We start from the raw sequence: 15963 nt of genomic DNA, 5'->3' as shown, positions 1-15963 counted from the left end.
GATGCTGTGGTTTCTAAACATGAGAAGCATCTGCTATAAAGAAAAACCTCCTGAAAGGGTAGAAACAAATAGAAAGGGTAAATAGAGGTGTATGCACTTCTGGGGCTGAAAAATGTGAGTTGCAGCAGAAGCAGAAGGAGCTCTATAGCTAGTTGAGGCTGTTTTCCTTCTCTCCTGTTTCTATAGAAACCCAGTGATGTCCTGACGCTGCAGTACCAGCCTTTGGCTTTAAAAAACACCTGCCTGCTGCCACTGGACCTTATGCTGGACTTGGAGCAGCCATTTCTGGTCTGTGATGAGGACCAGAAGCCCCTCCCAGATGGCCAGGTGAGCAGCCCTGGACTCCTGCAGTGGGGTCTGAAGAGGAGGGATGTGGTGTTGCCTTTCTGTTGGGAGCTCCTTGAGTCAAGAAGTTTATTCTGTAGCATTAGCAGTGGGCTGGCCTGAGCTGCATCAGCAGAGCTGCTGAAGGAATCGAAATCTTATCTGAATTGAGAAGATCCATCCCGGCTTTAAGGCACAGGGAGAAGGGAGCAGGCAACTGGGTCTGGGCAAGCCATGCAGTAAAGGTTTCTCCTGGAAAGCATTCCAGCTCTCCAGAAGCCACCCCCTTCTATTGGGGCTGAGCACAGAAATGGCCTGAGGGAATCCTGGACTAGACTGTGGTGCCTGCAGTCAGACCCCTGCTGTAAAGAAATGAACTGAGAAGCACATGGTGGGGTCACTTTGAACATTTACTGGTTTTGCTGTCAGACCTTGGGACATCATCTCACAGGTGAATAATTACTGCTCATCTCCTTGCAGCCTGTGACAGTGGATGTAGGGGAGACCTGTCATCTCTACATCGCATTTGATCCAGCCTATGAACTGGATTTTAAGAGCTGGAAAACAGAGAAGGTTCTGAAGATAGGCATGGTCAGGGGCCATCCTTATGTGGAGCGTATCACCCTTCGGGGAGAAGTCCACTTCCCAAATCTCCAAATCCAGCCCAGCACCCTGGACTTTGGCTGCATTGTGGCTGGCACTGAAGAAGTGCGTTCTCTGGAGATCACCAACTGCAGCCCACTTCCCGTCGAGTACCGCTGGTCATTCCATTCGGACAACCAGGTGAACAAGTTGAGGTATGTGCACCTTTGTCCTCTCCCTGAAGCTCTTCTTGCTGGTGTCCTGTTTGTACTTGGCAAAGAACAAAGCTGTTTGCCTAGGATCTGATAGACTGCTTCCGACTTTTTCTTGTGCAAATAACTCTGACCAGCTGTGGTCAGGCTGGATGCTCAGGGAATAGGTTTTCCACCAATTTGGTGCTGTGTAGCCCCCATAGTGGTTTCCCCTGGGAAGGAAAGTTGGGGTGAAAACTGCTTTCTCAGACCTCTGTGGCCTGAGGCAATGTCCACCTTGATGAAGGGCTCCTAGTCCCAGCTCCCACAGTGCTGCTGGAGGCCCTTCTGGCCCCTCTGCTTTGGGATGGGTCCTCTCTGCAGGAGCTGCTCTCTGCTCCTTGCCTTCCTCCCTTGCATTGTGCTGGAGGATGCCCAGAAAGTCCCAACACCAGGGAAAGAGTTACTTAGTGCCTGGGCTGATGCTGAACATCTTGTTACCTTCCCTTTCCTTCTTTTCTGAGACAACTCCTTTACTGCCAGGATGATTTCCTTCCCAGGGGTCAGCTTTCAGTGATTCTTCACTCCCTTTTTTTGTGACACTTGTTACTCATTTTGACTTTTCCACTCTGCAACATGTCCCTTATGGGTTCTGTACTGCTTGGCAGCAGGATTTGTTCATCACATCATCTCCTATCCCTGCCTCCCAGAGAGTTTCTACTTTAGGGTGAAAAATGTCATTGTCTGGGCACCATGGTCCTGGGAAGTTGCCTCAAACCATTCATTAAAACTAAAGACAGTGGAATAGATGATTAGGGGTCTCTTGGGGGTTATGATGAGAGAGCCCCTCATCCAGAAATGAAACCCAGCCTTAGGTAACAAGCTACAAAGCTAAAGGCAGTGATTCTTTGGGGAGCAGGTCATTACAGGCCCGGAATGCTTGTCTGGAAATGGAGCACCCAGGTCGTGTTTGACTGTGTGGGGAGCACTTGCAGCTCAGCAGGGTGACAGGCAGGCACGGCTCAACTGTGTCCCTCACGTGGCATTAGAAACACAAGCAGAGTTACCCTGAGCACCTGCTTCAATTTAAAATGGGGAATGTGACCCGAGTCACCTGGAAGTGTTGGAAAATATCAACCAACCCCCCCCAACACTGCCAGGGAAACATTCCTGATAAACACCTGGTGGAGCTGCAGAGTTTCTGGCGTTGGGCATTGGCGGGGGGCTGTGCTGGTTCGTCAGTGGCCGGGTCTGCCCCTCGGTGTCTCAAATCTCACCTTTTTGCTTTCCTTCTCTGTCTTTCCTCTCCCACTGTGCTTTTTGCATCCCCACAAGGTGTTAATCCCTGTCCTCTGTAGTTCCTCAATGCAAGCAGTTGCAGCTGCCTTCACTACTGCTACCTCAGTGTCATCCCTGGGCTGCCTTTAGGATGGACCTGCTCCAGCATGGATTGGGAAGGGCTGGATCAAACCATTTCTCAGTTCAGTGTGCCAGCACCCACCCAGGGCTGCATCCTGAGCAGGAGCTGTTCGTGCAGGTGTCCCTCCCTTCTTCCCACTGCGGTCCCTGTTCATAGTTATGCTGTTTTTCAGATATGAGCTTTACCCACCTAAATTCAAACCCCAACCACCAAAGGAGAAGAGAACCTGTTTGGATTGCCCGGCATCTCGATGGAGACACTTCAAGATTAAAAAGGAGGAGGCAGTCACAGCCCTGAAAGAAGTGCAGGATTTTACTCAATCTTTAGGAGCAGAGGTAGATTTTCTTGTACACCTAGTGCTTGTGTTGCCTCCCCAGCCTGCCACCAACAAGTCACACTCGTGCTGACCTCTCCTTTTGCTGCCCTGCTGTCCTGTGCTCTGAGAGTTGGCCGGGCAGCAGGGCCAGTGGCTGGACAATGAGGTGTGTGAGAGGGAGAAATAGGAGAGTTTTCCTTGGAGAAGCTTGGTCAGATCCTACAGGCCTCCACTGAGTGTGGGATTGTTTTGCCTTGTTTCCTTCACAATGTAAGATGAGGCTTTTATCTGCAGCGTGATGGTAAGACCTCCAGGTTCCTTCCCATAGCAAGCTGTGATGAGTGCTGATCTCCATGTACCCTTTTCCCAACCCAGCCAGACTACCTGTTTCCAAGTCTCTGCTTTCACCCAAGAGCTGGTATTGCACTGGTGGCCCTGAAGCTGTCTTACAAACTGAGACTTTGCAAAGTGGCTGTCTCTTCCTCCTAGCATAGAAAATGGCTTATTTTTCAGGTGCCACCACAAACTCCTGAAAACCCTCAACTCGCACTAGGCTTGGAGGGATTCAGGAGCTCCGTGGATGTACCTCACACTCCCCTTGAAACAGAGAAGGTAAGAGGGAATCTGTCTCACTTGCCCATTGTCAGTGTGGCAAGCAGGGCTGTAGCTCCCAGTCCCACTGGTGGCCCTCAGCACTGCCCACAGAGGGGCCTCACGTCCCTCCAGGCCCATCACAAAGTGCTGCTGAAGCAACTGGTTCTTGGAAGGGCCGTGCAGGACATGTTGTAGGGCTGCCCAAGGATGCTGTGCAGCACCTGTGGAGGGCATTGCTCCCCCTTGACCTAATCTCATAGGAAATTTTTGCAGAAGCTTTTGCTGAGGCACCTTGAGAAAGCAGCATATAAATCAGAGAGAGAGGGGAAAAGCCTCAGGAGTCAGATGAGCTGGGCTGGAGTCCTTCCCTGAGCTCCAAGAGCTCTCATTCTGAGTCTTCTCCTTTTCTAAAAGCAGTTAAGAAATGCTTTTTAAAGGGAAGAGAGAATTTCTACTGCTAGGAGACATCCCAGTTCACTGTAATGTAATGTATTAATTAATGCATTGATCTCTGAGTATGGGAGAAGATTTTCCCTATGGTCCCTCCATTGGTCAGTGGCACAGATGCAGGATCAGATTAGGGTGATTGTGGCCATGTTTGTGCAGCGGCTACAGCTGCACTTTGTTCCAAGATGCTCTTCTGCATCCATTTCCATGCTCAACACCTCGATCTCTCCTGTCCTCCTCCAGGCTTTCAGTATTGTGCCAGTGTCAGGTGTGCTGCAGCCAGGAGAGAGCCAGCAGGTCTCCTTCACCTTCTTTGGCCACCTCAACACCATCACCAGCGTGAGAGCACTGTGCCACGTGGAGGGAGGCCCCACCTATGAGGTGGTGGTGACCGGGGAGGCCTCACGTGTCAGCTACTCCCTGAGCCTCCGGGAGATCAACTGTGGCTCTCAGGTACCACACATGTCCCCTGGCACAGCTCCTTGCCTTGGGACCACGGCCAGCAGTTTCCTGCCCACCTCGGTCCAGGGCTCCCTCCCCTTCCCAGCCCCTTTGTTGGCCCTGGGGCTTGGAAGTCCAACCTTTGAAAGACACATCTGACATCCAAGCTGGTTTACAATGGCCATCTCCAACCCTCTCCAAAATGCTGGGAGTGCCTCTTTTTCAGGGTACCTAACAGTGCCTCCTGGGGCAGGCAGGGTCCCAGTGGGGGTGCTCTGAGGGGTGTGTCCATGAGACATCCCTCTGCTGATCCACACCTAAAGCCTGACCTCCAAGGAGATGCTCTTGTCAAAAGTCTTGCTTAATCCACACAACAATCAAGGGAAGAAGTTAGGCTTCCAGTCACTATATTTAGAGAGACTGTCCCAGAATAATCCCCAGTTCACTCTTTTCCAGTTGAAAGCCCACAGATATTTCCAGCTGCTGGCCCTGTGTGTGTTTCCCTGTGGGACTCCCTTGTTGCATGTATGTTGCTTGCCAGTACTTGCATGCAGGTGCCTTTTCTCCTGGAATGCCTCAGTGCTGTCTCTGTTTCTCCTGGCTCTTGGTGACCCCTCAGAATGCAGAGGGCCTGTGTCCCCTGGTTCATTTATTGTTGACCCTCACATGGTTGTTACCACACCTCTGTGTGCTGCCAGAGCTCCCTGGTCCTGTGCAGGTGCCCTGTGCCTGGGGGTTCCCCAGGTTCCCAAGTGCCCCCATCTCCTCCCTGCTCCCTGCTCCCTTCTCCCATCATGTGTCTGCTTTCAAGCCCAGGAGAGAGGAAGGAGATTCCCAGCAGCAGGCCTGGGTCTGTAACTTCCCACTCCTGTCTCTTCTCTCCAGATGTTTAATGAAATTGGTCACAGCACAGTCACCCTGGAGAACACTTGCAGGATTGAATTCAACTGGGTGCTAAACCCTAGCACTGCAGACCAGCATCTGCCTGGTGTGTTTCTGGTCAAGCCCACAGCTGTAAGTAGCACAAATGACTGACCCTAGCCCTGTGCCAGGTGGCCCAGGAGTGTTAAAGGGAAGAAAGAGGGGGTGGGGCAGAAAGGGGGAAAAAAGTCAGAGGGGAAAACCACAAACCCAGCCATGAGAGAGACAGGGCTGTAAGCAATTTCTGCTGGGGGCAGAGAAGGTCAAACAAGGGCTCTCCTGATAGACTCCCCCACGGCCTTGCCTGGTGGGTGGCTCTGCTGTCACAGGGCAGTCACTGGTGGGAGGCACAAGTGTGTTGGTCACTGGTCTCACTGTAAGGGTTGTAGAGGAGAATTCTATTTGATAGATTTCTCAGATGAAAAGAAGGCACAAATGCAGCAAGTGTTATATCTGAAAACTATTTATTGATAAAGAAAAAGGGTACGGTCCCAACCAGAAGGGGATAGAAAAGAGCAGAGAGAGAAAATGAGAAATGGAAAGAGGGGCAGAGCGTTACTGCTAGAATGCTGGTCCGCTCTGTCGGGTCCTGCTCAGCAGCTGGTGGAGCAAGTGTGCTGCCAGCCGCACCGAGCGTGCGGTGCAGGGGCACCATCCGCAGCGGCAGCGGCGCGGCTGTCCCGCGGGCCGGGCTCCATCCGCTGGCAGCGGCGCGGCTGTCCCGCGGGCCGGGCTCCATCCGCCGGCAACGGGGCCAGCTGTCCCGTGGGCTGCACCGGGGCAGGCGCGATCCGCAGTGGCAGCGCTGCAGCTGTCCTGCGGGCTGCGGCCACCAGGTTCAGCAGCTGCGGCTTGTCATGGTTGGGGCGCGGCGGCTGTTCCCTTGGGGAAGCAGCGGAGCACTGGGTTGCCGAGCGGGAAGCGGCGACAGCAGCATAGACAGACAGGGAAGAAGTGGCTCTGCAGGGAGCTGGATCCTCCAGGTGACACGTGGAGGGAGACTCTAAAACTCAAAGACAAAATGAGTTTTAAAGTAGGTATGCTTTTATTCGGCTGGACCCATGGGGATATCTCCACAAAGACATGCGTACCCCTTGTACACACACATTTTTTTTTTTATCCCCTAGAATGGTACATAGGCATCAAGTTTCACTATAGATCATTTCCTGGCTCCCCTCCCCCTCCACTTCGTATGCTAATCATCTTATCAGTCCTTTGTGCCTACACAGTTGTCTCTGGTGGTCGTCTCTGGGGTTGTAGGGGATGAAGTAAAGTTGTCTTCCTCAGGGTTGACTTTCTGACCTTGATGCCCTGCGCATGCTTACTGATCTTTTGGCTGCTGTCCAAGCCAGGAGTCCAGATTTATCTGGTTTCGGGGGCCCAAGGAGCCTCGTTATCTCAGTATCCTTGCATACTGTATCCTATTCTTGATAAACATCCTACCCCTTATCAAGCATCCTTGCATTCTTTCTTGCTGTTTTGCACCTAGTCCTTTCCTTTCTCACGTGACTAAGTATGCAGCAAATATTAGGCAATGTCCATAATGTATGTGCCTGCTCTTAATCAATACCTTCTAATTTCTGTGATTAATATATATATCCTCTAGTTTCTGACCCCATGTTTCACAGGTGCTCCCAGCCCAACAAAAAACCAAAAATGGCAGGGAAAAACTGGCAATGTTAACTGCTTGTATATGCTAAGATTCCTCCCATAACTCTTAGGAAGACTATTGGTCACACGGGCAAAATTTTTAGAAGATTGGTCACATGGGCAAAATTTTCCTGGGCTTTGGGGTCTGCCTGCCTCCAAGGGGGAGGTCTCTTGCAGCCCCCCAGACACGGAGCCTGCCTGCATTGTCTCCCAGCAATCTCCTTTACATGTCTACAGGCCCTATAGTAATTTTTCACCCCATGTCAGAAAGTGTTTTTATAATGTATGTTGTGGCATAACTAAAAATTTAATTGGTTGCTCACAGTCACTCTGGGGACCCCGACGGCTGAGATCTCAGGCTGTGCTGGCACTGGAGCATTTCTGAGGGTCACCTTACCCCGCCTGTGTGATCACATATCCCTTACGTAGGTGAAACACGGACAAAAAATCACAACCCCACAATTCCTATAAAGATTTGTAGGGACGGTGTGTATATTACAGCGCTGGACGCATGTGGGGATCGTTCCCCTTCAAAGGACATGCATGCCCTTGAGAACTCCTGATCCCTTTTTATTCTTCTTCACTAGTTTACATGTGCATAGAATTTCATAATAGGTTCATGCATATTCATTCTGCTGATTTTGCGTTACAGCTAGTTACATATGTAGCTAGTTTTTTATCAGAAAGTACAGAAAGAACTCCTGGGTCACTCTGCCCTGTCTGTTTCAAGGTTCCAGGAGCTTCTCTTATCTCTTCAGCTTAGAAATTCGCATTCTTTCTCTTCAGCTGGGGCAGTTTAACTAGTGCTGCAGAGTTACCAGACTAAACAGCATATTGTCCTTATGCTAGCAAGCTCAAAGCAACACATTTCACCTAAATCCAAATGGATTTCTACCCTGTTAAATTTTCACTCTGTTTCATTGGCTTGCTGGTCCCTGCCTCCTCCAGCTTTGTTGCTGTGCAGCGGCTTTGTGGGGCAGTGAGGGGGCCAGGGAGCAGCAGGGCTGGAAGAGCAGGGAGAAAAATTAGCAGCATCCCACTGCAGTCCAAGCTTCTCAGTCCTGCCTGGATGTCTTAGAGCTGAAGCAGCACTCCTGCCTTCGTCCCTCCTTGCAGTGGGAAGAGGAAGCTAATTGGCTTTCCCATTTCTTCATGCCTGTCTCCTACAAGGGACGAGAGGAGCTGCTGGCCCTTCTTAGTGTGGGGACTTCCCTTCCCCAGTGGCAGCAGAAGAGCCTTTTTATGATGAGGCGGGCTCTTGCTGGCAGAGGGCAAAGCCAGAGCAGCAGAGCTGTGCTCACATCAGGCTGTGCTGGGGCACCAGCCTTACGAGCCCTGGGGACGACACACGGCACCCTGGGGTCAGAGGCTCGACTTTTTGGGCACAAGGAAGGTGGAAGGTGACACAGTGCTGGTCTCAACCCTGCAGCACTGCATCGCCTTCTCCACAGCACTGGGCCAAGGAGTGGGCTGAATCCCAAAAGTTTAATATCCAGGGTTCAGCTTAGCTGGGGAGAAGGCTCTTCAGCATAGGTGTGTAATCCAGCACGAGGGGGAGGTAAGAATGAGGGACAGGTCTTCTGTATGGGTTGCAGAGAGCTTTAGTCTCAGGAGGGTCCAGGGACAGAAGACAAAATCTCAAGCTGTGCAGGAGCTTATATATGGGGGAGGTTCAAGGGGAGGGTACAGACCTTCAACCAATTGGGGGAAAGCTGGGGAGAAACACAAGATGGGGTTTACAACCTTCTAACCAATAGGGAGAACTGGGGGGAGGGGAACAGATCCAACAAACCACTGGGGCTTCGAAGGATACAGAAATGACAGGGAAGTCTCTGGAAAAAGGGATAGGCATGAGGAGGGATTAACAGGTGTGGGGAGGAGGAACGTTGAACATTCTGGGAAAAGAAGCTGGTTCGGGATAAGATGGACAGGGGAGGTGGAAGGATACAGCTTAAGGATAAACCAGCTGTATAGGGGGGGAAACAGAACAAACCATTTGGAATAATAATATATACTAAAACATACTGCAATAAGAAGGCATGAGAAACAAAGGCCACTCTTCAGTTAAAATTTAAAGAAAATGTAATAAGAGACAATAGGGGACAAAGTCAACAAAGCAGAAGTAACAGTGCTTGCTGCCTCGCTTGGGTGCTTAGCCACAGCCAGAGGCACACACCAGTCAACACAGCAAGACCCCTTATATACCCTGGGTATTGCATCAGCCTAATACATATTTATAAATGCTTATACATATTGAAATATTTTAACATAGTTCCTCCTCTGTCCCAGCTTTTTGGAGCATGTGCAGTTGTCCTAGTGATGGTCATTTGTTACTCTTCGACACATTCAACAGGTTTCCATTCCTTCATTGGTTAAATGTTAATATTACAAGAACTCTTCACCAACATTGGTATCACAACACAATGTTCTCATTAAAAGAACTCTAAACTTTAGCAAAACTTCTTTTACAAAAGTCAACGTTATAGAACATATAGTATTTAACAATTGTGAAAGCCAATACTGCAATATATTTATCACGAAGGCGATGTGGTCCGATGGCTTCTTCCAGATGCGAATCTGTCTGTCCCCTGAGCCATCCCCCATCAAACACTGATGCATTGCCTCCCTCTTCTCCTGTCCCTGCAGGGCTCCATTGCACCTGGCGAGAAACAAGTGCTGAAATTCTCTTACATGCCAGGATTACCAGGAGCCTTCAGCAGGACTTACCAGCTTAAAGTGGGTGACCTGGACCTGGAAAATATCCTCCTGAAAGGAGAAGCATCCTGTCCCATGATCACTGTGAACCTGCCCTGGAACGCCAAAGGTGGGCACTGCCTGTCTGCCCCCAGGAAGGGCCCCTCTGGTTTTGTTCCCTATCATATGCCCATAGGGCAGTTCATGCTCACCTCCACCAAGCCTGGAGGGTTGCGGGACTCCCAGACCAAGTCAAGCCCCCTGGTTGCTTCATGAGTCTTGAGCAGAGGATCCCATGTGGGCTTTGTCCCAGGAACCATCCTGCAGAGCTTGCCAGCACATCTGGCAGGGTCCTGAAGGATGATGGCTAGAGTGAAAGGCTTGGGAAAGCTCTAAGAGAGGCTGGCAGGGCTTCAGGCAGGGTTGGATTTGTGTGACATTGCAGGGGATGAGATTCAGAGAGGAACAGCAGCATCCACTTTCCAGAGGGGGCTTGAGGGATTTCTTTCTGGAAGAAACCAGTTTTGGGAGGCGGGGACTTCCCAGCTGAAATAGGACTGGCACTTTGCTCACACTTCTCTTTGGGGATGTTTTCTTCCTTCAGGAAATGAAAAATATGAGAAACCTCCAAAACAGCTCATAAAACGTCGGCAACTCTACAATGAGAGGAATAAATCAGTTGTTCGGAAGAAGACTCAGAGCCTGAAGACCAAGACCTTGAAGTCTCAGACCCCGACGACTCAGACCTTGAAGACTCTGATTCCGAAGACTCAGAACCTGAAGCCCTGTGTGCTTGGCTCTGGCATTGTAGTAAGAACAGCTGCAGCCCCGTTTGGCACATGCCACCCTCCCCATGTCACCTGAGCCCCTTGCAGCCCACAGCACCTCCCCGGTGCCCTGATGGCACCTGGGACCTCCCTGCCCACCTACAACCTTGTGTCGCCTCAGCATTGCCCCTAGGGCTGCCACTCTGGTCATGGTCTCTTCTGGGGCTGCACCAGCTTCCTGGCTACCCCAGGGAGAGGTCCTGAAGGCCATGCTCAAAGGATGGAGTTGATGGTGCTTTGAAGGAGATGCAGGTCATTGCTGGGGAGTTTGTTGGTCCAAACCCAAGCCCTGCCAGAGTTACAGACCTCATCAGCAGCTGCCTGATTGTGCCCTGGGGCTGTGCTGGTGGTGCTCATCTCCAAGAGGCACCAGCTTGGTCCTGGTTCCCTTTCAAAACAGCTTTTGTCCAAGCTGCCTTGGTACTGGCTGGGGGCAGGCAAGTTTCTGGAGCTCTGGAAGGTTCCTGGTTGGTCTGTCTGCCTGGCCAGATCAGCTTTGCTAACAGTGTCTGGGCAGGCAAAGGTGCTGGAGTTACTTCCCTGGAGATGAGGTCCTACCTAAGAGAGCAGGAGGTGTCACAGACACTGAGCAGTCGGACAGGAGGACCCCACACCCTCTCTCAACGAGAGCAGGGTGGGATCCTTTCTCAGGTGCAAGCTGGGCCTTGGGAAGGACCTTTGCTAAGCAGCCACTCTCTTCCCTTTCCTCAGCCAAGCCCTCAGCTGCAGGTGAACACGGTGAGGATGCTGATAGAGAAGGCTTCTCAGGAGCTGCAGCAAAAGCTCACATGCCATCCCCCAAAGAGCATGTTCCCTGATGAGGAGCTGTGCCAGAGTCTTGTCAAGTGAGTAGGGACTCCCATCCCCATCTCCAGGTGCCCCGTGGGGAACACCCAGCCATGTCCCCTTCTGCTGAGAGCTCCTTGTGTCTGCAGAGCTGGGAATAGCCTGGACTCAAGAAAGGGTCTGGTCCCAGTGGCTGTGACACGCTACATGGGAGCAGCAGAGTGTCCTCCCTTCCCCAGCACCACGCTGAAGCTTTGGACTGCTCAGCTCCCCACAGGTGTGGGGTTCTGTCCTTAGAGCTGGGGGACCCAGTGCAGACCTTCAAGCCCTTCCAGACAGCATAAATTCTGTCCCTGCTGACTAGCTCTGAAAGAGACAGCTCCTTGCTGATGTCTTGGTTCCAACTAACAGAGTACACTAAACAAAAGCAGAAGGGAACTGCACACGTCAGCAAACCCTCTAAAACCCAAAATCAGATGGTTTGAATCCTGGTGGGGTGGCAGGGCTTATCTAGGTAACTTGGTCCATCTCTTTGCACCATCATGATGCAGCACAAACATGGGAGGCTTCAATTCAGGAAGAAGATGCTCTGCAGAACAGATCATGTGATCTGGTTGCAGAGCAATGAAGATTTCCTGTGCAGGCAAATCTTGTTCCTAGGCCCCAAAGCAATTTCAGGCTCAGGCTGTACACCAGACTAAGCAGTTTCATTGAGACCAGTGGAAGCCCAGTGGACTCGCCTATACTGGCTTTTCATGGCAGAGCAGCTGTGGCCAGTGTCCATTTTAAACTAATTTTATTTTCAGGTACCATTAGTAGGTGATAAAACCTAGGACCTGCACTCCTCCTTACTTCCCAAAGTCATTGCCAGGTGGTCAGGCCATGGGTTTCATGGGTTTGAGCTAAGTTTTTGCAGCAGTGAATAAAGAAACAGCCACTGTATTTGTATCCTCCATCCACTTGGATGTGTAGCCAGGCTGTGGTTTAAGGACTGTCCTTACTCCTCCTTGCAGAGTTGAGCCGCCCGAGTATGTCCTGGACATGGGCGCTGTCCATAAAGGTTACACTGAGAGAAGAACTCTGGAGATCACCAACCCTGAGCAGATCCCAGTGTCCTTCCAGGTTGATCTGTCTGTCCTGCAGGACACAGGTAAGCATGCTAGAGACACTTCCTGCGGGCTTGAAGGAGGTGTCTCAGACAGATTAACTTAAGCCACTGAACTTGGGGAGGTTTCTGAGCTTTTTCTTCTCAGTGCCCCTGCTGGGAGCTTTAGAGGCTCCATTTGGCCAGCCATGCCCAGGGACCTGGCCTGCCTGTGGCTGCCCTGATGCTTCTGTGCAGAGGCCAGATGGGCTCATCACCCTGGTCACCTCTCAGCATCTTCTGCCCTTGGCTCCCGTGAGCATCAAGTTTCTATGAGCACTCCGTGGGCTTGTTTTGGCAACCAGTGGGGTCTGCTGTGTTTTGGAAGTGCTTTGTTTGGAGTTCACACTGTCACAGCTCCTGTATTCAGCCTTTATTGAGGAAACAGCCTGTGAGATCCTCTGGTGGATCAAAAGAGGCTTCCAAAAGAGGCCTTGAGGCAAGGCTGCACTTCCATCACACAGTGGCTCACTGTGTCTGAGGGGTGTTCAGGTGCACTCTTAAGTTTTTGTCCAGGTCACAGCATGGCATGGGGTTTTTCCCCAGACCTCTCGGCCAGGACACCTGTAAGGCCTTAACATGCTTATGACACATTTTGTGTTTCTCATGCATCTCAGCTGCTTTATTTTCACCTCTTCAAGGTTTCAGCATGGAGCAGGTGCAGGACCTGCCCCACAGCTACACCAAGACGTTTGATGTGCGCTTTGAAAGTGCCCAGCAGCCACGGGGTGATGTGGATGTGCTGCTGCCCTTAAAGGTACCACAGCTCTTGGGGCTGCCAGCAGGCTGGGCACAGCAACAGATGTCACCTGCACCCTCCACTGAATTCTCTGTCCTTCTCCAGCTGACAAAAGGCCCCACATATAACATCCGCCTCCATGCCACTGTGTCTGAACTGTTGCTCGAACTCTCCAAGAACAGACTGCACTTCTCTGACATCCTCGTTGGGCAGTGCAAGGCTGAGACAATCCAACTCTACAACTGGTTCCGAGTACCCTGCAAATGGTCCATCAAGCCTGTTCTGAAGGTAAAGCACAGGCGACATTGAACATGTAACTTCTCGGTTGCGTTTTCTTTGTGACTCTTGCCCTTTCTGCTGCTGTGGCTGCCTGAGCACTTGGGTCTACAGCGTGTTTGAGGAAGCTTCTGAGGGTCTGGGTCAAGGCTGGTTTGCCTGGACCTGTTCCATTAGCTGATGCTTTGCTTTTCTGCCATCTTCACCCATTCCTCCTCCTCTGAGGACAGTAGTTCCCTATCTGCCTGCCTTGTCTACAGGGCTTCCCTCCAGCTCTGGGCTTTGGGGCCACACTTGCTTTGGCTGTGGGTGCTCTCAGCACCGTATCAGTGTCTCAGAGCATGAGGAGACCTCACACAATTGGTTTCTGTGCCCAGAACAATCACCTCAAATACATGACATCAGCCGTACGTCAGAAGCAGCAGCCGCTGGAGGATGAGCCCTGTCCCTTTGAAGTGACGCCCTCCAAAGGAACCCTTGGTGCAGGAAGGTGGCAGAACTTGCAAATCCGGTTTACACCCAAGGAGGAGGTGAGATTGGCAGGTGTCAGCCCGGGAGGTCTGTCAGGGCTATCTGGAAATGAGGGCCTGGTGCAGAGAGTGTGGGGTATGAGCTCTGCCTTCACAGGGAGCTTTCTGCAAGGCCCATACCCAGCGTGGCTCAGTTCACCCCACAGAGCACTCCTGTGAGATGTGCTTTGAAATCCCCACAGGGAGCTTGCACAGAGAGCATCAGGGCTGCCTCTCAGCACATGGGGGGGATGTGCCCAACTCCCCTCAGCCTCCCCCTTGCCTGGCTGTATTTGCAGCTGCGACACTCAGTGCAGAGCAGCCGCCCACTCGCAGAGTATAATCCTGGAATGGCCAGTCTAGGCTCATCCTGCTGCAGGACTGACAGACAAAACAGCCACCAGACACCTTCCTGGGCACAGCGGGACAGACACCTGTAGTGGTGTGCTGCCAGCAGTGCCTGGGGCTCTGGCCTGCCTGCACATTCCCATGCAGCTGGAGATTAAACTTTTAAAGGATGGAGCATTCCCAAAAGTAGTTTGCCTGTGGCCGCTGGGTCTCGGAAACTGGCAGTGTGTACCAGCATGGACACAAGTGCTTCTGTGCTCACAAACAGTCCCAAGGATCTTTTAATTGCTCAAGAGGCGTAACGATCTTGTGTCTGGCTTGGACCAGAGCCAAACACTAAGCAGAGAAGATGACCCTTATTTCTAGCCAGCGAGAGCTCATTTGACTCTCTCCTGGAGCTGGTGTTTGCCTGATGCAGCAGTGCCAGGACTGCATGACTAGGTGAAAACACCCGACAGTCCATTGTACATCCACCTGCTACCAAATACCCAGTTACAGTGCACACCAGGATTCATCCCAGTCACTCAGACCCAGACTACTAGAGATGCTGTAGTCCCTAGCAGAAGTAAATATCTGGTTTCCATTCACCTTGGAGGGACTGATAACACCCTGACCGTGGGGCAAGCATTGTTGTATTTGGGGTCCAGTCACCTGGAACTTCATGGATGAGTTTCCTGCACTTTCCTCTTTTCAGAGGTCTTACAAGAATGAGCTGAAGCTTAACATTCGTGGGAGCAGCAATCACTTAAACCTGCACCTGTCAGGACAAAGTCTGGAGCCACGGTTGGAGTTCAGCCCCCCAGCACTAAAGATGGGACGGGTGCTGGTGGACAGCGATGGGGTCGAGGCCACAGTGGTGGTGAAGAACCCATGCAACTTCCCCATTGAGTTTTACTCCCTGGATTTTGATGAGCAGTACCTTGAGGAGGAGGAGGTGAGGAGGCAGGTCTGGTCCCCATGTACATGCTGCCCAAGCTTCACAGCACTCCAGCATTCCCAGGCTTGTGCCAGGGGATGGAGGCAATCCCCAGGGCAAAGCCAACTCTGCTGACATGCTGTGGGAGGACCTAAATAGTTTGTGTTGTTGGGAGGAAGGGAGGAGACAGAAAATGGGTTTGTTGAGTCTGTGTGATGAAAGGCAAGAAGAGGAATCTTGTGTATGGTTTCTCTTCCCTACACACACAGATCCTGCGGATGGCAGTGGGGTCTGAGTACCAAAAGAGCTTTTTAATGCCTCCATGTGCTATGGGTGAGACGCTGTCACCAGAGGTGCTGGAGGACCATGAAGCACAGAAGAGGCTGAAGGCTCAACAGGCAGAGTTCAAGGCCATGGCAGAGGCCAAGGCCAGGACTGAGGCTGAGGCTGAGGCCAAGGACGAGGCAGCAGCAGGTCAGAAAAACAGTGAGGGTTTGGCCGTGTCTGTTTTGACTGTGGTCACAGCTGGGACTCCAGCCCACACACCCTGAACTCTCTGTCACCTTGCTCTCCAGGGAAAGCCCATGCTTTTAGCAGCTGCCTGTTTCCCAGCTTGGTGAAGGAGCTCTTGGGTGAGGGGCTGTGGCATCCTTTACCAACCCTGAGTGTAGCCAAAACAAGCTCCTATCTGCCTGCCACAGACTGGGCAAATAATCAGGATATTCCCTTGTGTCCCTTAGCCACAAAGACCAGGATTGGATGAGTTCTTCAGCCAGTAGGACCAGGTCTAATATCACTGGCTCTTTGATATTTGCACCTTCCTAGCAACAAAAGAATA

General features: G+C 51.6%; 1 protein-coding gene across 1 annotated transcript in view; it reads left to right on the top strand.

Moving 5' to 3' along the window:
- LOC137467911 (hydrocephalus-inducing protein homolog) overlaps positions 1 to 15963 on the top strand; it is a gene marked incomplete at both ends in the record, with an annotated part of 67649 nt that overhangs the window by 29943 nt on the left and 21743 nt on the right. Inside the window, 15 exons of the mRNA XM_068179329.1 lie at positions 187 to 327; positions 805 to 1121; positions 2690 to 2852; positions 3347 to 3445; positions 4118 to 4327; positions 5201 to 5329; positions 9533 to 9710; positions 10185 to 10435; positions 11119 to 11252; positions 12207 to 12343; positions 12979 to 13094; positions 13182 to 13364; positions 13730 to 13882; positions 14904 to 15143; positions 15395 to 15674. Coding sequence (XP_068035430.1) covers positions 187 to 327; positions 805 to 1121; positions 2690 to 2852; positions 3347 to 3445; positions 4118 to 4327; positions 5201 to 5329; positions 9533 to 9710; positions 10185 to 10435; positions 11119 to 11252; positions 12207 to 12343; positions 12979 to 13094; positions 13182 to 13364; positions 13730 to 13882; positions 14904 to 15143; positions 15395 to 15674 — 2731 coding nt within the window. The remainder of the gene's footprint in view (positions 1 to 186; positions 328 to 804; positions 1122 to 2689; positions 2853 to 3346; positions 3446 to 4117; positions 4328 to 5200; positions 5330 to 9532; positions 9711 to 10184; positions 10436 to 11118; positions 11253 to 12206; positions 12344 to 12978; positions 13095 to 13181; positions 13365 to 13729; positions 13883 to 14903; positions 15144 to 15394; positions 15675 to 15963) is intronic.

This window comes from Anomalospiza imberbis, unplaced genomic scaffold (genome assembly GCF_031753505.1).
Source record: "Anomalospiza imberbis isolate Cuckoo-Finch-1a 21T00152 unplaced genomic scaffold, ASM3175350v1 scaffold_87, whole genome shotgun sequence".
Lineage (NCBI taxonomy): Eukaryota > Metazoa > Chordata > Aves > Passeriformes > Viduidae > Anomalospiza > Anomalospiza imberbis.
This window is presented reverse-complemented; position numbering and strand designations above follow the sequence as displayed.